The sequence below is a fragment of the Phocoena phocoena genome, chromosome 4, assembly GCF_963924675.1.
Source record: "Phocoena phocoena chromosome 4, mPhoPho1.1, whole genome shotgun sequence".
Classification (NCBI taxonomy): domain Eukaryota; kingdom Metazoa; phylum Chordata; class Mammalia; order Artiodactyla; family Phocoenidae; genus Phocoena; species Phocoena phocoena.
Genome location: NC_089222.1, coordinates 16,656,490 through 16,679,854, shown reverse-complemented (window position 1 = coordinate 16,679,854; position 23,365 = coordinate 16,656,490). Strand labels below are relative to the sequence as shown.

At 45.3% G+C, this 23,365-nt stretch overlaps 1 protein-coding gene across 1 annotated transcript in view; it reads right to left on the bottom strand.

Moving 5' to 3' along the window:
- Positions 1-4,823: 4,823 nt before the first annotated feature.
- The window catches only part of LOC136122863 (inhibitor of carbonic anhydrase), a 40,305-nt gene continuing 21,763 nt past the window's right edge, over positions 4,824-23,365 (bottom strand). Inside the window, exons 10-17 of the mRNA XM_065876980.1 lie at positions 21,957-22,047; positions 20,741-20,797; positions 17,696-17,851; positions 14,435-14,576; positions 8,108-8,172; positions 7,295-7,479; positions 5,855-6,041; positions 4,824-5,032 (exon numbers count right to left, since the gene is read on the bottom strand). Of these exons, the coding sequence (XP_065733052.1) occupies positions 4,998-5,032; positions 5,855-6,041; positions 7,295-7,479; positions 8,108-8,172; positions 14,435-14,576; positions 17,696-17,851; positions 20,741-20,797; positions 21,957-22,047 (918 nt within the window). The 3' untranslated portion in view covers positions 4,824-4,997. The remainder of the gene's footprint in view (positions 5,033-5,854; positions 6,042-7,294; positions 7,480-8,107; positions 8,173-14,434; positions 14,577-17,695; positions 17,852-20,740; positions 20,798-21,956; positions 22,048-23,365) is intronic.

Below are 23,365 nucleotides of genomic sequence, written 5' to 3'. Positions count from 1 at the left end.
ATGAATACACAAAAATTATACACCAAGGGGTGTGTTTGTGTGTGTGTGTGTGTGTGTGTGTGTGTGTGTGTGTGTGTTATGATGGTGAGAGTCCCATGATTTTATTAATACTCAAAGGGGTCCATTAGTACCCCAAACGTGTTGAAATTCTAAACATTTATTATCTGCTCTGGTCTTTTTTCCAAGTCTTAGAATTGGGAGAAAGTAGAGGTAGAGTGCTTGATAGCTTTTCCCCAGACAGGGAGAAGTCCCTGTTGGACCAGGATCTTCAGGCTCCTGCCTCAAGTCTAATCCACTCAAGACTGCAAGGGTGGCTCTCCTGGTAGGGGAAACTGGTGGCAGAGACTCAAGCCCATCAGAGGCAACAGTCTCTGAGGCTTCAGGCAACAGAGCCTGAGGACTATGTAGCAGGTGAAACTCTAGAAGAGAGTCTTCCTAGAAGCCCCAGGTTGAAGGATAAGCATGCCTGTGGCTTCCTAGGGGTATCCTGTAGGGAGACAGCCTAGGACGAGATGTGAAAATACCTTTCCCAAGAAGGACAAAAGGACCTGGAGCAGTCTGGTGCAAGAGACTGCTGAACGTGGAATCAGATTTGTGTAGGAAAGGGAAAACAAGGATTAAGTAAAAGGAAGGTTTAGACCAAAGTGGACAAGGGAATAAAACCAAAAAACCCAAGAAAGCAAGCTACTATGTTTTTGAATAATGCACAAAACAACAGAAGACGGAGCTCTGTAAAGTTAGAAAATCTTTCCTGAGAATAGCCTTAGTCTAAAAGTTCAGGAAAGCAAATTTCACATAAAATTCAGTAACCAAAAGTACTGCGGTCAAATACTATACAAAGTTATTACAGAAAATTAAATAAGAAGAAAAATAACATATCTACAGACAATGAAAGCATGCCAGAAAGACATAGCCTCAAAATATCTAAAATCTATAACCTACACAAAAGTATGGCGAGAGCTAGAAACAGTAGAGATGTGGGTAAATATTATAAGATTTTTTTTCATTTTAAAATTTCTTTAAAAGGTAATTGACAGCTTGATGTAAAAATAATAAAAATATACTGTGGAGTTTCTAACATATGTAGAAGTAAAATGTATGATAGTAAGAGCACAAAAGATAAAACAGGGAAGTCAGTGGGGTAGTACAGCCAGCTTGTGATGGCTTGCAAAGGCTGATTGTGTGTATCTCTACTCAACTCTGAATTCATTGACATCACTTTGGTAGCTTGAAATCATCCATGGCGAGAGTACATACTTCATGAAACTGGCAAATGACACAAATCAAGGCTTTTTTTACCTTGAAGATCTGGTTGTTAAAAGTTTATCTGCACATCACTGGGGAAAGTGGAGCTGTACAGGATCTTATGTTAGACACAAAGTGATATAATGTTATTTGATGCTGGTATTAAGCTAAAGATGTATATTACAAACCTTGGAGAAGTTATTAAAAATAAAAGAATAGCTAATAAACAAACAGAGAAGATAAAATGAAATACTAAAAATTATTCAATTAATCCAACAGAAGGCAGAAAAGAGGAAATAAGGAACAAGGAACAGATGAGACAGATAGAAAACAAATATCAAAAATTACATTATATGTAAATGAACTAAACACATCATTTAAAAGGGAAGAGAATGTCACACTGAATAAAAAAAAAAACTATGTGCTCTTTATAAGAAACCCTCCTTAATAGAAAGAAACAGATGAATTAAAAGTAAAAGAATGTAGAACAATAAACCAAGCACAAACTATCATGAGAAAGGTGGAATGGTCATATTAATATCCAATGAAACAGACTTAAAAAGAAAAAGTATTATAGGGACAACTAGGGACATTTCATGATGGTAAGGGAGTCAATTCATCAAGAAAGCCTAATCTCCTAAATATGTATGTAACAAAGCCTCCAAATATATAAAGCAAAATCTATTTAAACTGGAGGGAGAAATGAGCAAATCCATACTTAGAGTTCAAGAGTTCAATCCTCTTCTCTCAGTAATTAATACAAAAAGTAGATAGAAAATGAGTCAAGGCAGAGGATTTGAACAATAACTTTAGCCAACTTGACCTACTGCTACTTATAGTACTACACTACATATTACAGAACTACACCAAACAATTAAGAATACTTATTTTTTTTAAGTATACATGGAACATCCACCAAGATTGGTCATATGCTGGCCAAAAAAAAAAAAAAAATTCAATAAATTTAGCAGGATTGAAGTTATATAGAATATGTATCTTCTGACCACAAAGGAATTAGATTAGAAATAAATTACAAAAGTATATCTGGAAAATTGCCAAATATTTGGAAATTTAAAAGAATTTTAAAACAATCAACAGATCAAAGAAGAAATCTTTGAAAAACTAGAAAAAAAATGTACCTCAATGATAATGAAAATAAACATATCAAAATTTGTGGGATTCAGCTAAAGCAGTGCTTAGAGGAAAATTTATCATTTTAAATGTCTATATTAGAAAAATAAAATGGGCTAAATATTGATATAAGCTTGCACCTTAAGAATCTAAGAAAAAACGAAAAATAAGTAGAAAGGAAGTAAGGCTAAGAACAGAAAGTGAGATTAAAAAATAATAGTGGGACTTCCCTGGTGGCGCAGTGGTTAAGACTCCATCTGCCAGTGCAGGGTACACGGGTTCGATCCCTGGCCCAGGAAGATCCCACATGACGTGGAGCAACTAAGCCCGTGTGCCACAACTACTGAGCCTGCGCTCTAGAGCCGGGGAGTCACAACTACTGAAGCCCCAAGCCTAGAGCCCGCGCTCTGCAACAAGAGAAGCCACCTCATTGAGAAGCCCACACACCGCAACGAAGAGTAGCCCCTGCTCGCCTCAGCTAGAGAAAGCCTGAGTGCAGCAACAGAGACCCAACATAGCCAAAAATAAATAAATTAAATAAATAAAAATTAAAAAAAAATAATATGAAAATTTATAAAACTAAAAATTCATTCTTTGAAAAGTTCAAGAAAATTGATAAAGCTACAGCTACACAGGTCAAGAAGAAAGAAGAAAATACAAATTACCAGTATGAAAAATAGAAGAAGAGATATCACTACACAACCTATAAATATTAAAATAATAATAAGGAAATATTTTGAGCAATTTTATGGCAAAAATAGACAATTTAGATCAAACAAATTCCTTGAAACACAAATTTTGCCGCTCTAGATTTTCACTGGTTCTTTTTGAAACCTTACACTTTTTACTTTGTTATGTTCATGTATGTATGTATGTATGTATTTTTGGCCACATGGCTTGTGGGATCTTAGTTCCCCAACCAGGGATGGAACCCGGGCCCTTGGCAGTGAAAGCTCCCAGTCCTAACTATTGGACTGCCAGGGAATTCTCTTCATGTTTTCATTTAAATCCTTGTGCCTGTTTATAACAACTGTTTAAAGTTAATTGTCTGAATACCATCATCTCTGTGGTTTCTAGGTGAGTTTCTACTGGTTGATTTTTCTGATGACTCTGGGTCACATTTTGTGCTTCTTTGCACATCTGGTAATCTTTGTATCTGATGCTGGATATTATGCATGCCACACCGTTGAATATTTAGATTTTGTTGTATTCCTTTAGTGAGCATTGAGGTTTATTTTAGAGGGCAGTCAGGTGACTTGCAGATCTGCTTGATCTCACCAAGGCTAGTGTCACTCTCAGTAAGGGCAGTTATGGAGCAGACCTTAGTCTACAGCTATTTCAGCCCCAGCTGCCTTCAGAGAAAAGCTTAGGTGTTCAGTGAGGTCTCTTCACACTGGTTGGTAGGAACGTGATTGACTCCTGGCCCCATGGGAGCCCTGGGCATTGTTCAGCTTATGGGCCTCTCACAGTCATTCTTTACCTAGCCTGACGGACTTCAGTTTCATTCTATACACAAGCAGATTAGTATTTTGCCAAACATTTCAAGGAGACTCCTGTACAGATCTCTCTGTATACAAATTCCAGTCACTCTGGCTTCCCCAAACTCCTATCTCTGTTTCCTCAACTCAGTGTGATGGGCTCTCTTGGGTTCCTGCTCCCTTTGCCATGATCTGGAAATTTCCTCTAAGGAAAAAGTAAGGTCATCACTCTGCACACCTCTTTTCTTTTCCTTCTTTCAAGGATCATAGTTCTGCACTGTTATAGCCCAATGTTTGAGAACATTTGTTTCATGTATTTTTTCCAGTTTTTTTAGTTGTTTATGGAAGGACCGCAAATCCTGTACTGGTTACTCATTCACAGGCAGAAGCAGAAGTCCACACACCAAACTGGCACTTCACAATATATAACTTGGGTTCCCATGCAGCATTTATTGAGGCACTACCATAGGCTGGAATCATGGTAATAATAGATAAGGCAAAATCTCTGATAAGAAACTGACTTAAATGAGTGTAAATCACACTTCTAGGAAATTTACTGCAAAAAGGTAGTAGGATGAGATTTTTGCTGTAATTTTCATATTTTTCAATTAATCTGATCAGGAGTTTGATTCCGCTTGACATTATGGATTTTAAATGCTCAAATATATTTTCAAAATGCAGAAACTCATTCCTTATCCTTTATTTTCATTATGTAAGTCCTTGATACTGCACACACTAATGCTTTTTTGGCACACTCAGACTCCCTTCAGACAGATTTATTGCTTAAATTCTATTTGAGTTGACTCTTGGGTAAAACCATCAAACAATAGGGAGGGAAGTTGAGCTAGTCTGGTAGAGGTCTAAAAAAAGATATAATTTAATACATACTAAATTCAGAAGCACAATTCTAGTATAAACAAACCATTTTCTACCCCTGCCCCTGCCAAAATCTGAGAACATTTCATGAAGTTTTCTGAAAGACACAATAATTTTTATTCATTTTATTTTTTGCATCAGTTACAGGACACACTTATAAAGATTAACTGATATTAACACAGACCCACCATGCAGACAAGTTAGAATGTGGCCCCACTGGATTTGCAGGCTCTGAGCATCTCTGCGGTTGCCCACTTTGATCAATTTTTAATTTCCATGGAATGTGCAGGCATCCAGAAGTTCTGTGAGAGGTAACATAAGAGAAAGACCGTCAGGTACTGCCTATGCTTATTAAGTACGATGCTGTTCCTATTTTCTAAAAGTAAATGGTAGGTAATGAAGATTTTTTTAAAAAATCTCTCTCTCTCCTCTAACTGATGTCAGTGCTATCCTTAAACATCTACACTTTCCTCTCCTCCTATTCTCCACGTCTCTAACACATGATATAATTTAACAAAAATTCAGGCACACTCCCAATAATTTGATTATTCCAGCTCTAATTTTATTTCTCCAACTTATTTTTTTTGAGGCAGCTATGCCATGTCTATAGTACATAGAAATAGAGAGAAATGACTTACTTAGTGCCACTTCTACATACGTATATATGTAGAGGTGGCCTGCTCAGGCTAACAACACTTGTTTATTTTAATATTAATTATACATTTTATTTAAAATCTTTGAAAATTGGTCCACTCTGAGTGGTATGTATGTGTCATTTCCAACCTCCTCCCTACACTGAAGTGCTCCCACACACAGACATTTTCATTCTATTAGCCAAAAAATGGAAATATACATGTAAACAAGTTCAATTTCCAAATGATCTTCAGTTCTGTTGCACTCTCTGGCTCCTTTAAATGATTTGGCCTTTTCAGTTAGTGTCTTATACTGTGGCCTAATTGACTGCCTCCCTGGTAAGCCTGAATCCTCTTGCAGGGCCAGGAGCAAGCCTTCCTAATCTTTGTGTCTTATTCGTACTGGCCCAGGCTTGGCACACCGTCGTCCTTAAGACAAACATGTTTACTTTGACCCCCACGTTATTGCTCCTTGGTGTTTATTCTACTCACCAGAGTGTAAGCACTGTCTCATGTTAGCAACAGCATGAAGATACTCTGGCCCTAAGTATTTTTGATAAGTTGTTCTGTCCTGAAGGTTAGCCAAACATTCTGTATCATCACTGAAGAGCAGATCCTTGCTTGAGGATTTGAACAGCTGGAACATCATGTATTCAAACCCATTTCTTCCAAAGAGCTCCTGGGTTAGACAGACAGACAGCGAATGACCAGCAGCACCGGGCAGCACGGAGCTGTGTGCTCTGCTTCAGAATCCCCGAGTCTGCTGGACTGCTCAGCGCCAGGCCCTAGGAGACCTGGGACACAGAGACAGCTTAGGAGGTACCGTAGTAAAATGGCACAAAGCATGGCCTCTGGGTTCAAATCCAGGCCCTAGCTTTTCCTGTCGAGTGACATTAAGAAAATTCTTGACGGAGCTCAGTGAACCTCAGTTTACTCATTTGTATATGGAGGTAATTACGCTAAATACTGAGATGATGTATGTAAAGCAACTGCTAAATAGAAAGAGCTCCAAGTTCACAGCTGTATCACTATCCCAACCAATCACTGCCAGATGTTTTCAACTCTCTGGGTCAACCTTCCATGTCCTCCTGTGGCCGGAGCCCTTACTACCTTGCCTCTTCTGTTCTCTGGACCTGCCCCAGGCACTGACCCTGCCCCTCCCCCGCTTCCTGCCCCTCCCCCCTTCCTTTGTCCACTTTTTTTGTAGCCCAGGTGACAGCTCACTCTGTGTGGGACCCATCCCTTCAAAAGTCCATGACCAAGAGCCTCTCTATTTCCACCTGTCCCTGGGTCATCACCTTTTAACTGGGATGTGTGGACAGAATGTGCTAAGATATGTATTACTCATTTGGGGCTCCTCCAGGAATGGGGTGTGCTAGGGCAAAAGGCAGACAAGGCTCTGGGTTTCCTTAAGATCATCTGATTCAGACAGCCACTACTTCATAGGGTCATCCCTTGTTGGCTGCCTGTAGAGGTCATGAGTTGTCTGAATGTTGGCTCTTCGACTTTCACGAAGCCAAAACAGTCTCAGCCTACCCAGGTCCAGGAAACACACTGGGATCCTCCCTAGGTCACACAGAGTAACCTCCGTTCTGCCTTTTCCACATGTAGCCCAGCCTACTGTGAAGGGCACTGGGCCAACCCCCTTATTTCTGTGACAGAACAAGCCCAAGAGGTACCACGACTCTGCTTAGAGAGTCAAGTGAGTCTCAGGGAGACGCTTGAGATACCCACGCGTCTGGGACTCTTCCAGTCCACTGTGATATCCTAGACAGCCCCAGAGCAAGAAGTGAGCGCAGCCGCCAGCCTTCCGCTTTCATCAGAGTCAGGGCCCACTGCCGAGGGAGAAAGGGCATGCGACTGGGATGTGCCTGTGCAGCTCTGCAAGTAATCTAAGCATTCGTTTGGTGGATGAGGACCGAATTCCCACACCTGTTGGTTGAAGAGCATTCTGCGGACAAAATCCGCCTTATCTTTCCTTGAGACCACAGCATGACTTGGGGCTATGGCCAGGTGGCAGCTCTGAGCCTCGGTCACAGGCTTCCTGGTGCCATCGAGGCACAGCAGCTGGAAGTCCTCCTGCTTCAGATCCTTCGCCCAGGCTTCAGGGTTCTTTCCTGGGGAGAGAGAGGAGGTGGATGGGCTACAGCTGACAGCTTTGGTCAAGGCACCCTCAATGGGGGGTGTGACCAACCACCAGTGCCTGGGAGAATCACAGAGGCGCAAAAAAAAACAATAAAGCCTTTACAATAAAGCAGAAGAGAAACATTCATAAACTCATAGATTCTCTTAAAGGCAAAGATTTCTTCAACAGACCTGAAAAGCACTAGGCAGAAAGGAGAAGACTGATGGATTAAACCATACTAAAATGAAGAATGTTTATCAAAAGACATCATCAAGAAAGTGAAAGGCAAGCCTTTTCAGAGAGGGAAAAGATATTTGCAATACACACAGCTGACAAAAACTTGTATCCTGAACGCCTAAAAATCAAGACAGCCAGATGTGCTCATATGGACTGTGGCAGCTGTGTGTTTGTCAGTTGAGTTCAAGACCAATGTGTTAACCAACCCTGTCAAGTCTGCCCAGACATGAAGAATTTTTTCATTCCCTAAATAAAAAAGGTTAGGACCAAAGTCACCAGAGTCTGATGGGGTTAATAAACTTCCCCCTTGCCCATCTGGGGAGTGTTTTCCCAGGAAGGACTCTGAGTTTTCCGAGAGAGGAAAGGACAGCGTAGACGCCTACCGTCAGTGTTCTGCAGGACCGTGGGATACTTCACAAAGGCCACGTCTCCCTTCTCAACCAGACACCTGCACAGAGAGGGTCAGATCAGCAAGGAGGACTCACAGCAGTGGGAGGGAGAGGCTCCAAGAGGGAACCACTGGGAGCTCCCAGCCCTACCCCGGGCCACTTACACCACACACGCTCCTGTGATGCCTGCTGTCCCTGGGGACTCAAGGGGAAATGCCGTGGAAAAAAGAAGTCTGCTTATTTAGATTCTATTGTAGATACCTATTGTTTGGTTTCTTGTTTTAAACACTGATTGGTTTCTCCACAAGAGCTGCTTGTGTTCTCCTATTAATAGTGATATCCAAGGATAATTCTCTGGTTGGATCAAAACACACATCAGAGATTAAAATCAGCGTGGAAGACGTGATTCTGAAGGAGTCCTATCACATCCATATGTCTACTCAGCCTTAACAAAAGTTAACGTGCATCATGAGATATTTTTCATGCTTAATCCCCTGAAAAATATTTCTGTGTGTTTAAGGTGCATTCTTTTTTTTTTTTTTTTTTTTTTTTGTGATACGCGGGCCTCTCACTGTTGTGGCCTCTCCCGTTGCAGAGCACAGGCTCCGGACGCGCAGGCTCAGCGGCCATGGCTCACGGGCCCAGCCACTCCGCGGCATGTGGGATCTTCCCAGACCGGGGCACGAACCCGTGTCCCCTGCATCGGCAGGCAGACTCTCAACCACTGCGCCACCAGGGAAGCCCTAAGGTGCATTCTTTGTGAGAAATGCTGAGCGCATTAAAAATCAGTTTTGTGACATTCAATCAGTTGGAATTGATCCAGTTCCCTCTCTCTCCTAATCTTCGGGTCCCTCTATCATTAGCTAGGCTCAGCTACTCCGTTCAATTCTCCATCTTGCTCTATTTCCTTGCTTCAACACCACGCCCTCCACCCTGGCCAGTACAATCTCAGTCCTGAAGGAGCCTGATCGTCTGCCTCAGGTGTGTCTGCACCTCGGCAGTGAGGTAAACCAGAGCTTCCCGATCGTTGACTTCACCTGGGCATTCCTGTTGTCCCTTCTCTGCTCTAGATCTGTGATTCTCCAAGTGTGGGCTGGACCAGCAGCATCAGCACCAGTGGGAACTAGTTAGAAATGCACGTTCTCGGGCCCCACCCCAGACCTACTGGCTCAGGAATTCTGGGGGTGGGGTCCAGCCATCGGTGTTTTAACAAGCTCTCTGGGAGATTCTGATTTGTGCTCAAGTGTGAAACAGTGCCCCCCCCACCCCCGCTCTATAGAGCTTGAGACAGCACCTCCTCAACTCTATAGAGCATGGACTCCAAAACGTTCTCCCACTTCCTGTAAACCTCTGTCTCTCCACACACCCCTACCCAACACTCACACTCTGACATGTGCTTTGGCTTCCCGGAGGAAACACAGAAATCATCACTTGGGCTTCCTTTCAGCATCCTTCTGCCAAATCTGGCAGCCCAAGGCTCCAGCACGCTCCTGCCCTCCAGGGACAAAGGAGGAAGGAAGGTCTCTCTCCAGCAAAAGTCTCCTCCCTGGGTGGTCTGCACCTCACCCACGCTCAGGCACTTTCCACTGTAGTCATCCTCTTTCTCTTCTATAATCCTCTTCACTCTTCTCATCAGCTTCCACACTCCTTGTAAAAACAAACAATAAGCCCTGCCTTGACCCCACACTGCCCTTAGCAATGGGCCTCTCTCCAGGGCTCATCCAAACAGCTGAAAGGATCATCGCACTTGCCATCAGCACCCCTGCACATGACTCTCTGACCCTTGCCAGTCATCTTAGGGGACTGACTCAGCATTGAATCTCCTCCGGCCCAGGTCACCAGATCCAGGAGCTAGGTTCACGGTCCTCATTTTATTGGATCTCTCAAGTTCATCCTTGCCCCAGTGATCTGAAATGTCATCTTTGTTTTAGATTAAATATAGTATGTCCATGTACCTGTCTTGGAAACTTTTTCTCTTCCACTGATTTATTTGTCATTTTTCACATAAACCAGCCTGTATTGATCACAGCATTACCGTATTAAGTAGTATTATAATATGATTTTTATATCTAAGAAAACAAAATTCCCTTTGTATAATTTTATTTTTAAATTCTTGGCTTTTGTTCGGTCTACCTAGCTTTACTACTTTGTTGAGTACTGACCGCCCCCCCCCCCCCCCACAACATCTGCTTTAATCCATCTGGTCACAGCGGAGGCAGCTGGAACTTCACAATGCAACTTCACGGCATGAGTTATGTGAGCGGGAAACTTTCACCTGAACTGGGCTGACAATCCTATGTCCTGGGACCTGGGACTAATACGTTATGGTCTGTGTTTGCTTCTTTATAACTGAAGACCTGTAACAATGCTGGGGCTGCTGGTCACAGACATTTCCTCTGTGTAGACTGAGAAACAGAAAACCACCCTGCGGGGAAAGAGAAATGAGGCAGATGTGCAGAGAGAGAGAGAGAGAGAGAGAGAGAGAGAGAGAGAGAGGAGAAGCAGAGTGCTAAAAATTCATTTGTCATTTATCTGGAATTCTAATTTAACTGGATGACCTGAATTTTACCTGGCAACCCTCGCCTTAAAGTATCTTGGCTACTCCTGAGGCTCAGGTCTCAGCCCTTACAAGGAGGAAGCTCCCACAGCACCTGTTAAAATATGCCCTTGCCTTAAGATGGTTCATATGGGTGTTTTCGCTTGCAACCAAAGTCCTTATTCACTTTATTAAAGAAAAAAGATGTGAACCAAGATCAGCAGATAAAATGTATAGTATTCTAGAGAGTGAAAAGTGCTAAAGAAAACATAAAGCAAGAAAGGCGGATATGAAATATTGGCAAGGGTATGTGTGTAAAATCAGAGAGTGGCCAGGAAAGACTTCCCTGAGAAAGCTTAAAGGAAATGAGGGAGCTAGCCATGATGCTATGAGAAGAAGGAGCACTGCAGGTGGGGGTAAGAGCAAGTGCAAAGGCCCTGAGGCAGGAGTGTGCCTGATATCTTCAAGAAACAGCTGTGATGCCAAGATCACAGATGGAGCAGAGACAGCAAGAGGAAAGATGGAGGAGATGAGGTCACACAGAGCCTTCCCAGATCTCAAAGGGGCCACACAGGTCAAAGAAGGACCCTGACTTTTACTCTGAGTAATATGGAAAATTACTGAGGGGCTTTAAGCAGAGAAATGCTTTAAACAGAATCACTCTCGTTGCTATGTTGAGACAACACAGCAACGAGAGTGGGGGAGGAGGATAGGACAGATGCAAGGAGATCTGTTGGGGGTTATAATCCAGGGAGAGATGATGGTGGTTTAGATCAAGGTGGTATCACTGGAGATGGGCGATGAGGACAATTCTCGTTACCCTTTGCAGGCAGAGCTAACATGATTTGATGATGACCCAGACATGGGGTTTGAGAGAGAGAGAGTAGACAGGGTTATCACACACCAAGGCTTTGACTTTTTCCTAAAGGAAAAACGGAGTTACCTTTAACTGAGATGGCGAAGACCTCAGGAGGTACTGGTTTGGGTGGGAGTGTGTAAATTCCAAAAGGTCAGCTTGGGACATTTAAACTTGACCTGGTGATTAGAAACCAAGTGGACATGCCCAGGAGGCAGTTGGATATACACGTTTGGAGTTTCATCTGGAGTTTTGAAGAGATGTCTGAACAGGAACATAAATTTGGGAATTGTCAGCATATAGATAGATTGAGACTAGATAAAACCACCACGGTCTGAGCATGAAGAGAGAAGACCAATGCTGGAGCCCTGGGGCACGCCAACTTGTACAGGTTGGGGAATGAGGTAGAGCCAGCAAAGAGGCCAAGATGCAGTAACAGGAGAGGGAGGAGGGAATCCAAGAAAGTGTGGGGTCCTGAAGCCAGGGAAGAAAATGTATGCAAGTGGGGGAAGAGATCAGTGGTGTCAGTGATCTGGGCTTTGGATTTATTTAGCAACACAGAGGTCCCTGGCAATTTAAAAGTGCAGTTTCAGCTGCGTGGTGGGTGGTGGTATACGGGGGAGGGGGTTGGGAGGCGGGGAGTGGGGAGGTATGGTGGGAGTAGTCTTCTCACGTGCCAAGAGTAAGGAGGAATGTTTTCTGTAGATAATTTAAATGCAATAATAAAACCAACTCCGCTGGTTGGGGTGGGGGAGGTGAACAGATTCTTAAACTAGGGTTTGGGGAGATTGAAAGGAGAGAAAGTGAACGGAGCAAGGACATTAAAATATCCTCCTTCAAGGAATTTTGTTGTAAAGAGGAGAGAAATGGAAAGCTGCTGCAGAGGAAAGTGAGGTCAAGAGAGGTTTTACTTATTTCTTTATGTTTAAGGTGAGAAAACAGCAGCATGTTTGTATGCTGATGGAAATGATCCTGTAGAGAATAAGATGCGAAAACACAGGAGAAAAGAGGGGGAGGAGCGCTGGGGCAACGCCCTTGAGCGGGCTGCCTGCCGGAGACAATCGCTGCAGATGCAGGGCTGGGCTCGGCGAGGAGATGGCCCGCTCCTCCCCAGTAAAAGGAGGGAGGGCAGCGTCCAGGGGCACACACATGCCAGCACTCAGCAGATGTGGCAGTGGGACGTTGTGGAGTTTCTCTTTTGATTGTTTCAATTTTCTCAGGTGAAATAGGAAACAAAGGTGTGACAGATGGAGGAAGAAGTGTTGGAGGATTGAGGAGAGGAAAGAGTATGGAATGGTCTTGTAGGAGCGTGGGGTAGTAACGGACTAGAGACTTCTGGCTCATCTGAGCTGGGTTCGCATTACTTTAAAGGGAGGCCAGTCAGCCTGGAGGCGCTGGCACTGAAGTAGAATGTTGCACCCAACCCAGGTCGAGGTTCAGCCAGGAGAGATGACCGGCATTTGAGCCTGTGCCCAGGGGAATAATTATCACGGTTGGCTGTGGAATGTATGCTGCATCCGGAGGGGGAAAAGGACATGAGGGTGGGTGTGAACAGGATCAACGGACCTCAGGTCAGTAGGAATGGTGGAGCCAGGAAGCTAGAAGGCGTGCAAAGGCAGGCAGGTGGTGGTGGGCAGGATGAGATGTCTAGAGCTAAGATTGTTCTTCGTGTGCTCATCTGCACTTTGGAACTTCCGCGGTTCTGGATAGAACTCCGAGGACAGAATTCTAGGTCTCTGTGATTCTACTGTAATCATACCAAAATGGGACCGTGGACCCTAATACCAACGTACTTCCCAGTGTAAAGAGAAGTTCAACTATTTTAGCCTAGGTTTAATGTTCAGCATATATTTTTGTAGTGGGATCTGTGAAAATATGTAATTTATGTACGGCTTATGAAAGTGACCAAACTTTGGAGAGGGAGGGACGAAGCAGTCTGTCAGTGTGATGAATAGAAGGCTCCTTTCTAGAGGCTCACGCGTTCTCCACACCACCCTAACTCCACAGGGTGCCCTTCATACTGAGAATTAACTCTACCTCCTTAGCCAGGCCCGCAAGGCACTGAGACAGCCAATGCCTGCAGCTCCAGCCTCCTCCCTCACCTGACCCCCTCCCTCCCAATGCTCTACTCTGGCGCCTTCTCTGGCCTCAAATATGGCATCATTTGTCCAGCCCCAGCCTTTGTCCTTGCTGTTCCTTCTTCCTGGATTACTCTTCTCCATATTTTCTCAGGCCTGATTCCCTCTCAACATTTAACCCTCAGTTCACATGGCCCCTCTGATCCCGAGGCCTTCCCTGACCACCTTTTCTAAGATTGTCCCTGAGTCACTGCCATATCATCCCCCTTGGTCACCACCACCACCCCCAGCACTTATCACAGTCAGGAAGTGATTGTGCTTTAAGTATTTATTGTCTTACTCTCCCCACGAGACTCAGAGGCCGTGTGTCTTGCTGTTGCTCTAACCTCTCTACTTAGAATAGTGCCTGCCATATACTAGGTGCTCAATAAATATTTCTTGAATGGATGGAGGAGCCCAGGAATATGTGTTTTTAAATATACTCTTCAACCAGGTGTAAGAAGCATGTAGCCGGTGTCCTTCCTTTGATCTTAAACTGAGTCTCTGAAAGATCCTGTGACTTGTCCACAATCACACAGAAGAACAGATCAAAAGTAGAAGCAGGGTTGTGACCTGTGTCCATCAGTCTTGCCTCTCCCCAGGTGCCCTGAGTCCGCCGGCTCTGCCCAAGAGTGCTCCAGGAAGGGGCTGGGCTTGAGTCCTCAGGGCCCCTGGGAATCTGCAGTTCTGTTCTCTAATTCTGGCTCCTCCTAAATGCAGCACCCAGATGGTGGGATGATGAGAGAGGCGAAAGGGCAGGAAGTTCACCAGGCTGGTGCCAAAGCGAAAGGTGGTAGACAGATGCTACTTGCCTGAGAGCCCCACTCGAGCCGTAGTACCCCTCGTGGCTGTTGGGAGCACACATGTGGGCTGGCGTGCCACTGCCATTGCACAGGGCACAGAGACTGGACGCTGGATCAGACCCAGGGGCACAGCTTTGACTGAAGAATTCATCTGCGCAGAAGGACACGAGAGGTCAGCTCTTCCTGCCTGTGTTGGCAAGAAAGCCTCAGACTTTGTTCCTAAAATTGCCTGAGTGACGTAAAGACACACTCAGGTATTTAGTACCATAAGATTAGAAACAAGAACCTTATGGAATTTTTTTACAAAAGGTTGCAGCTGAAGCAGAGCAAAGGGGGCCTGGCTGAAGCTGGGACAAGGGTCTTTGAGATCACAGCAGTCCCGGTACAGGTTAGTGGTGTGGACGGGTGGACACAGGTTTAACCCTAAGAGAGTGGACAAAATTGGGGGTCCTAGGTGGTTGAACCTGTCCTGTGTGCTTTCCGATCTCTACTGCCCTTGTCCATCTTTACGAGGTCTGCCATCATGACTCAAAGGCCAGGAAGGGGCCCAAGAGGCCCAGCTGCCCACCCCTGTGCTGAGCCCCAGGGCATTGTGGTGAGGAAACCACACAAGCCCCGCCCTCCTGGACCCCAAGTTTCTGTGGTGACAGTCACGACTCAAGTAACCACGCCAGTGAATTTATGTTTCCCTATCATCGTGTTTCCCCACCGTGCTCTGGGAAAAAGAACATGGTTCCACGGCTACAGATAAAGGAACCTGGTGCAGACCTGGGAGTCAGGGAGAGGCCTCAAGTGGAGAGATGGAGAATGAATAGGAATTACCCAAGTGAAGGGCAAAGGGACGAGCTTTCCAGACAGGGAGCAGCATCTGCAAAGGCCTAGGGCAGGAGTTGGGGGAGGGAGCAAACAGCACAGAGAGCTTAATGGAGGCCATTGGTCCTGGACCACCCAGTTGTCCAGTGAGTGGGAGGGGTCAAGGTCCAGACCACATGTGATATTTTACACATTTGTGTATATTTTGTTCTTTATTCGTAGAGAAATGGGGAGCCTCTGACGGGCTTTAGACAATGTTGGGCCAGGGGTCTAGCAGCAGAGTGAGCCAGGACAGATGTGGGGTGTAGGCAGCAGGCTACTGCAGGGGTCCAGGGGACATGAGGGCAGCTTGAAGTAGCACAAAGGGGAGGGAGGAGCTACGTGGAAGGAGGAGAAGCTGATATCACTGGTGATGGACAGGTGTGTGGTGGCTGGCAGATTCAGTTCCAGCTGGGGCCAGTGGATGGACTGTGGGGGGCCTCCACCAAGCTAGGCAGCTCTGGAGCAGGGCCAGGATTGGCAGAGATGATGCATTCCATGTTGTACAGGTTGAGTTTAATGTACTTTTTGAAATACTGGACTAGATAATGTCAAACAAGCAGTTCAATATACATAGGTTTGGAGATCAAGGAGAGATCTGTGCCAGGGACAAAAACTTGACAGTTATCAGCATATAGACACAATAATCGTACAGCAGCAAACATTTATCTAGTGCTTGCTATGTGCCTAGCTTTGTACGTATAATGTTTGCTTAGATCGTCATCTAGGCTATAGGCATGGATGTGAGGGCTTGGGGGTTGAGTTTAGAGTGGGGAAAAAAGTTGCTTTAAGCAACTCAAACATTTATTAACCAGGTTGGGAAAGGGACTTTGTAGGGGTAGGAGAAAAAAGAAGCCAGTGTGTTTTCACAAAAGCCAGGAGATGGTGGTTTAAGGTGATCTGAAGCAGGAAAGGTCATGGAAGCACAGACTGGAGCCCATCCTTCCAGTTGAGCAACATGGAGGTCCCAGTAGCCTTGACCAGAGTTCTCCCTGTGGAACCAGGTGGAGGAGCCAGAGGGCAGTAGGTGCAGCCGTGAGTGGGGTGAGTGGCTGAGACCATGATTTTATGAGGTTTGGCCATAAAGGGGAGAAAGAGAAGGCAGGAGCTGGAGGGGAATGTGGGGAGAGGGAGGGTTTTTAAAGATGGAAGACACTGGGTGCGTTCACATGCTGAAAGAAATTGTTGGACATACCAGAGGAAGAGGTAGTAACTGAGGGTGCAGCTCTGGGGAGGGGCGAGGCAGGGCCCACAGCCAAGTGCAGGTAGGAGGATGGGCTGCGTTGTAGAGGGAGGCTGAGCAGGTGCAGCCAGCAGGAGCCCCCAGCTTTGGTGGTGGGGCATTGATGGGAACTTTCCTGAGGGTTTGAAGTATCTCTTGCAGATGCAGATGAGATCATGTGCTCAGAAAGGGTGATAGGTAGGTAAGCGTGGGATGGAAGTGTACGGACAACTAGGACATTAGGATAATTATTGGGAAGTGTAGGTGTGGAGCAGAGGAACAGCGGGGGTACTCGTGAGCGCCAGAGCAGGGCAGGGGCCACTGGGGTCAGCAGCTGGAGCATCTCCATGGAGTGAACTGCTCTGCCCTGTGACATTCTCCAGCTGTGTTCAGCTGATCAGGTGCAGAGTGCCAAGAGAGCGGGTGACAGGGTTCCCGCAGGGCTCGGATTTGTCAGATGGCTGGGGAAAGCCAGGGAGCAGGAGCCTTTTAGGTATTGGCAAGAGCGTTGTTGAAATGACTAATACGGAAATTTAAGAGAGGTGAGGGTGAAAGTGAAAGCTAAAGCACTCAAAACTTACTGGTGTAAGGTTTTCAATTAAGAAAGCAGCCAATTCAGTTTATGTGGAAAGACAACACATACACACAAACACACACACATATCATACGTGCACCCCTACATCCCACTCTTTTTTTTTTTTTTCTTTTTTTGCGGTACGCGGGCCTCTCACTGTTGTGGCCTCTCCAGTTGCGGAGCATAGGCTCCGGACGCACAGGCTCAGCGGCCATGGCTCACGGGCCTAGCTGCTCCGCGGCACGTGGGATCTTCCCAGACCGGGGCACGAACCCGTGTCCCCTGCATCGGCAGGTGGACTCTCAACCACTGCGCCACCAGGGAAGCCCCCCTATGACCCACTCTTGCTTTGCAACCCAGGTCTCTTCCCTGAGCCAGATTTGAAAGACATAAAGAGTAGCGTATTTCCCTGAGATCTGCCCTTTGGGCCAAACCACTCCCCTCAGAAGCAATGGGAGAGGAGAAAGGGGAGTCCTGCTAAGGAGATGTGAAGCTCACCCACATGGCTGTCCAGACCTTGTCCACACCATCCACTTATGCCATTCATTGAACTGAATTTCTCCCCTACACAGGCACAGGCCCAAGGAAGGGGCTGCCGCACCACCGCTCAGAGCACACTTACCGAATTTACAGGACCCAGTTTGGTTGTATATGAAACCCATCGGGATGTTCCAGCCTGCAGAAGTGCCAACTGCAGTGTGGCAGGACTTCTTGCCTCGCAGAGAATTCCAGGTGAGGTCAGCATCTGACTTCTTGACCACTGCCACGACGTAATAACCTCGCAACAGAGATACCAGGATGCAATTTCAATACCTCCAGGGCCCTCCCAAAATGTACTGCAGAGTTGCTGCCTGCCAGTCTCCCAGGGGAGGGGGAACAGCTTGAAGCCCTCACCTTGCTCTAGTAGATCCTCCCAGTAACCGTCATTGTTAGGTACTCAGCCAAACAGAGCGACTCTACTGCTCTCCAGATATGTCTCCAGGCATACACTCACAAATATTTACACACACACACTTCATACTTTTTCAACAGAATCCTGCCAGTGCATTCTTTTCTGCCAGTGCTTTATCCTTCCTCAATGATATATCTTTTTGATTCAGTAGAAATAGATATGGCTGTCTCATTCTATTTATTAGTTGAATCTAAGTTATGTCCACTGTATAGAAGTACAGTGTTTTATAATCCCCCTACTGGTGGGCATTTAAGTTGTGACCCATTTTTCCCTACGAAAAATCACTTACCTAAATAAAGCTTTGTATGGAGTGTGCACCTGCTTAAATATTTCTGTTGAATAGAAGTCCAAAAGAAAGAGCTTTAATGACTTCTTTTTTAAAGTCAAGTCTCTGATTTTCTAGGTTTACAATAATACCATTTTCTAATAATGACAATTTAATCTCTTCCTTTCCCCAATATATTTTTTTAAATATTTTTCTTATCTTTCTGCATTCACTTACAAAATAATGTCAAATATCTTTGGTGGGTGTGGGCATTCTTGTCTTCTTCCTGATTGTTATGGGAACACCATTGATACTTGATGTATTCCTATTGCAGTAGAGTGTAACAGAATCCTGCTTGTTGAGTAAGGCCTAAACTGCAAGGCTGAATTTAGAGACTGGAATCATGGGTAATGTGGTTCACCACCACCACTCCCACCACCCCCAACACACACACCCTGTCTTGCTGTTGTGGATGAGGTATCTATATATTCATGTTTGGAAAATTTGGGAATCAACATGGCAGTGGAAGACCTGCCTCACCAGTTACTAAATGATCTCAGACAAGTCGCTTAGCATCTAGGATCCTAAATTTCTCCTCAGTGAAATGGTAACAGTAATGCTAATATGAGCACACTGTACGTTAGGAATGGGAAGGGGAGGTTACATGGATAGGTTTCCAGCCATATTGCTAATGGCAGAAGCAGTACCAGAGCCCCTTTCTTGGTGAAGCAGATTCTCCTGAGGCCACCGCAGGCTCTTGCCTATCAGACTGGGTTCTATTACGCCATTCCGGTGGCCAAATACTGTTACAGTGCCTTTCTTGAGCTGTAACAATTTCTGCACAAATGGTATTATTTATTGTCATCTGGTGTGTGTGGCTTTGGGATTAACCCCTCTCCATCTCTACTCCAATCTAACTTTCTCCATTACCCTGAACCGTCTTCTAAGCATCCTCATTGACCTACATTTGTATGTCACTGCAGTTTCTGGAAATTTCAATCACTTGTGAATCAATTAGAATTCTTTCTGACTTTATGTATTTTTTAATCAGAACAACGAAATGCCAGCCCTTAGAGTTGAAGACACAGATCCAATTCAGAGAAGACAGAAAGCCGTGAAAGCAGAGGGAAGAGGGACAGTTGACCCCAGGGCTGGGGTCCTGCTGCAAACAAAGGGCAGCTGCTGCAGGGTGAGTGGCTTTGCCCCCCTGAGGCCTTTGTGGAGGCGGGCGGTGCAGGGCTTCAAGACCCCAAGCTTGTGTGCCCGCCCACCTCCTGCAGCTCTCCTGTCTCATAAGAAATTCCAAACCCAGGTGAGCACTTGTTTTCATCTCAAGATCCTCCATCACAATGGTTTTCAAAGCTTAATATGCATCAGAATCATCCTGAGGGCTTGTTAAAACACAGAGCAGCGGCCCCATCCCAGACCCCAGCAGACCTGCAGTCAGACTCAAGAACGCTCACATCTAACAAGTTCTCAGGCGACACTGATGCCGCTGGTCCAGACACCACACTACCTAGAGAACCACTGCTCTAGCCAATGCCCAAGACTAGGTACCTCAGGGACAGACACAGAACCTCTCTGCCCATGTGGAGACACGGATGGGAAAACTCATCACCTGGTCTCCTAGTCTGAAGAGGAGGTCATTCCCCAGCTATTCAAAGCCAGCCACTAAAAGCTAAAGGGCTGATTTCATCTTCATCCTCCTCCTCTTCAGTAGCAGCATCTATGACTCCCCTCCTCCCCCTCTGAGGCATCCACTGGGCCCCAGAAATGTCAGGAATGGGCTCCTGCCCCAGTGCAGACATGGGTGGCAGTATGTGACAGGGAGCACTGCGGTGGGTCAGGAAGGGCAGGGGTCTCCAGTCACGGCGCCTCTGCCCAAACCCAGGTGCAGCCACTTCCCGGCTGTGTGGCCCTGGGCAAGTCACACCGTCCCTGAGCCTCACTTGCCCATGTACGTGATGTGGCCAGCGATGTGCATGTTCTAGAGGACTGCCGAGCAGAGCGAGCAGAAGCAGTCCAAGCAGGAGCCCTCTGTCCGCTGTGACATGCCCCACGACAGACCTGCTCCTTCACGATGGACTGCGGCAGTGTCATCTCTCTCTCTCTGTTTTGTTTAACAACTCTACTAACTTCGGTTTATTTGTAAGGCTTTCCTCACCCCCTCCCTGACAACAGACCTTTATCTTTTTTTTTTTTTTTTTTTTTTTTTGTAGTATGCGGGCCTCTCACTGTTGCGGCCTCTCCCGCTGCAGAACACAGGCTCCGGACGCGCAGGCTCAGCGGCCATGGCTCACGGGTCCAGCCGCTCCGCGGCATGTGGGATCTTCCCGGACCGGGTCATGAACCCGTGTCCCCTGCATCGGCAGGCGGACTCTCAACCACTGCACCACCAGGGAAGTCCAGGCCTTTACCTTTGAGCCCCAATGTTACCGATTCTGACTCACCTTCCACAGGTGTGTTCACACACTTAGACCCAAGCTGCTCTTTGCCATCTTGAGACACTAAAAAGAAAAAGAATTGAGGTACAGGACATTAAATTCTCACATTACTCAAGTCCTGACTTTCTCAGTCTCAATAGTCAAGAATAAAATGAGAAACGCTAGCTAAGCAGTTTATCATTGGCCATCAACAAGGCGAGATCCTGCAGTCCTATTTCACCTCCTCTCTCCTGACCTTTGCCACTGGAACATTAGGTGCCCTCCCAGAACATGCCCAACATTCAGGGAATTACAGAGAAAGAAAATGAGATGCTCATTGAAGGGGGTGGGGTGGGGAACAGAAGCCACTGAAGACCTTGACAGAGATCCTTTTGATTTGCTGTGTGATTCTAGGCATATGGACATTCTTTCCTTCAGAGCTCTGGGCTGTGTAGACAATCCTTGCAGTCATGCTGTGTTGGAGGGGAAGGATCCAGCCCATGGTTCAGAAAGACCTGGTTGCAGTCTTTATTCTACTTTGGACACATCATTCAACTTCCCCAAGCCTTAGTAAAATGGAGATACCACTCTTTACTTCATAGAGTTGTTTTGTTTTGTTTTGAAGGATAACGTATGGTTTCTCACTCACTGCATAGCAGATGAGGCATTTAACAAATAGTGGTGAAATCCGCTTTTCCCCTGGCTGTATTTTTCCAGATGGATGGATCCCCACAAAGACCATGACCTTGTGGCCCCATCCCTCAATGTCCCAGTGCATCTTGGGTGAGCTAATTTTGGATTAGTAAATTTGGCAAAAGGATCTAGGCACCTGTGGCTCTTTCTTTGTTGAAGAGAATGGGGATAGGGTGGTTTCGATCTCATCTATGACAGAATGTGTTTTCCCTCTGCCCTCAGCATGCGGTCTGCCAGCAGACCTGTCCTCCTGAATTGGTGGGTGACTCTAACTCAAGGACAATTTGACAAGCCCCATGGCTAGCTCTGTGCCATGCCCTCCAATATCACTCTTTCAGTAATAAAGGTTTTATTTTGATTTCTTTCAGCCTAAGTTCCACATCTATATCTTAACTGGTTCTGACTCTGGGGAAGATAGATGTTATCTACTAGCTCCCTACACTCCAGATAACATCTATTGTTATCTCCACACTGAACTAAATTATTTCCTCACCTTTCTGTGTCCATAGCCCAGAGGGAAGAAAACACAGAGACCCTCCCCTCCACTTACAGTAGTTCTCTGCCAGAACAGGTACCAGACCACATTTGCCCGCTGTGTAGATGAAGCCTCCATCCAAGCTCATGGCATCAGCCTCTCCTTTCTGAAGTTAAGAAATAAACCAATAGCACAACAGTGAGGCTGTTATCCTGTCTCACCCTCAGAGGTTTCCATCTCATTGGCTTAATGTCACACGTCCTTGTGATAAACCAACTGGTATATGACCCAGAGCTTCTGCCATGTAAACACAGGGTTTAGAAAACTGGACATGCCTTTAGCCTGTTAACCCAGAAGCAAGCACCCAACCCAGGTCATGCTCCCTGGTCATCTCTGTGCCCTCGCATGAGACCCCGTTCTGAGTACTGGACATGCCATCACTACACTTTCTTTGTGACCATTGTCACTCACTCGACAATCAGACTCAGAGTATGTGTCTAATCTGTTTCTATGGAACACGTTTTCTTCCGTATGGCATAGTTCAATTCTGTTCTTATAACCCCATTAGTACTCTACTCTAATTAATAATTCATTAATAATTAACTTATGATTTTAATCAATGAACTTTTCCAACAACAGAGACAAAAAAATGCATACTTATATTCATAGATAAGGTCATCAAGAAACAAACACACAGACACAGGCACTCTTTGCTCTTCCCCTGTTAATTGCTCTTCTAGAAATCTATCTTAAAACAGTAGTAACTATAGAAGCAAAAGCTTATCAAGCCCCTACTATGTGCCAGGCCCTTTTCTAAACACTTTACAATGATTTCCTCATGTACTCCCTCACAGAACCCAGTAAGGTAGGTACTATAATTCTCCCCCTTTTATACCTTAGTTAACTGAAGCAGAGAGAAGCTAAGTAATGTATCCAATAGATGGTCACTAAGACTTAGGTAGTTTAATTCCTTAGCTTCTGCTCATAACCACTATGGAATGCGTCAGCCTCCAGGATCTGACTAATCCAAAGGACACATCCCTAAATACTATTCTAGGTACGTTTTTTTCATCCACAAAATGGGTGAAAAATCTACCTCATAGGCTCATCATGAGGAATAAATGAGTTAATACAAGTTAAGAGCTCATACATATGCATGGCACATAGTAAGTAACTCCAGACATATTCACTGTCATTAATATTAAAGATATACTTAGAAATATGGATGGGTATAGAACAAAAATGTTCAATCCTATATTATTTATAACAGCAAAGGATTTGGAAATCATTCAGATATAGACATTTAGAAATTGGTCGAATAAATATCTGGTGGACTGTTATGCAGCCATTAAGAACATTTTAAATGAATACTTCATCACCTAAAAAGTGCACCAATTGTGCTCAAGAATTGAAATCATAATAACAACTGTTAACATTTATAGACTGCTTATTATATGCCAGGCAATGTTACAAGCGCTCAACTT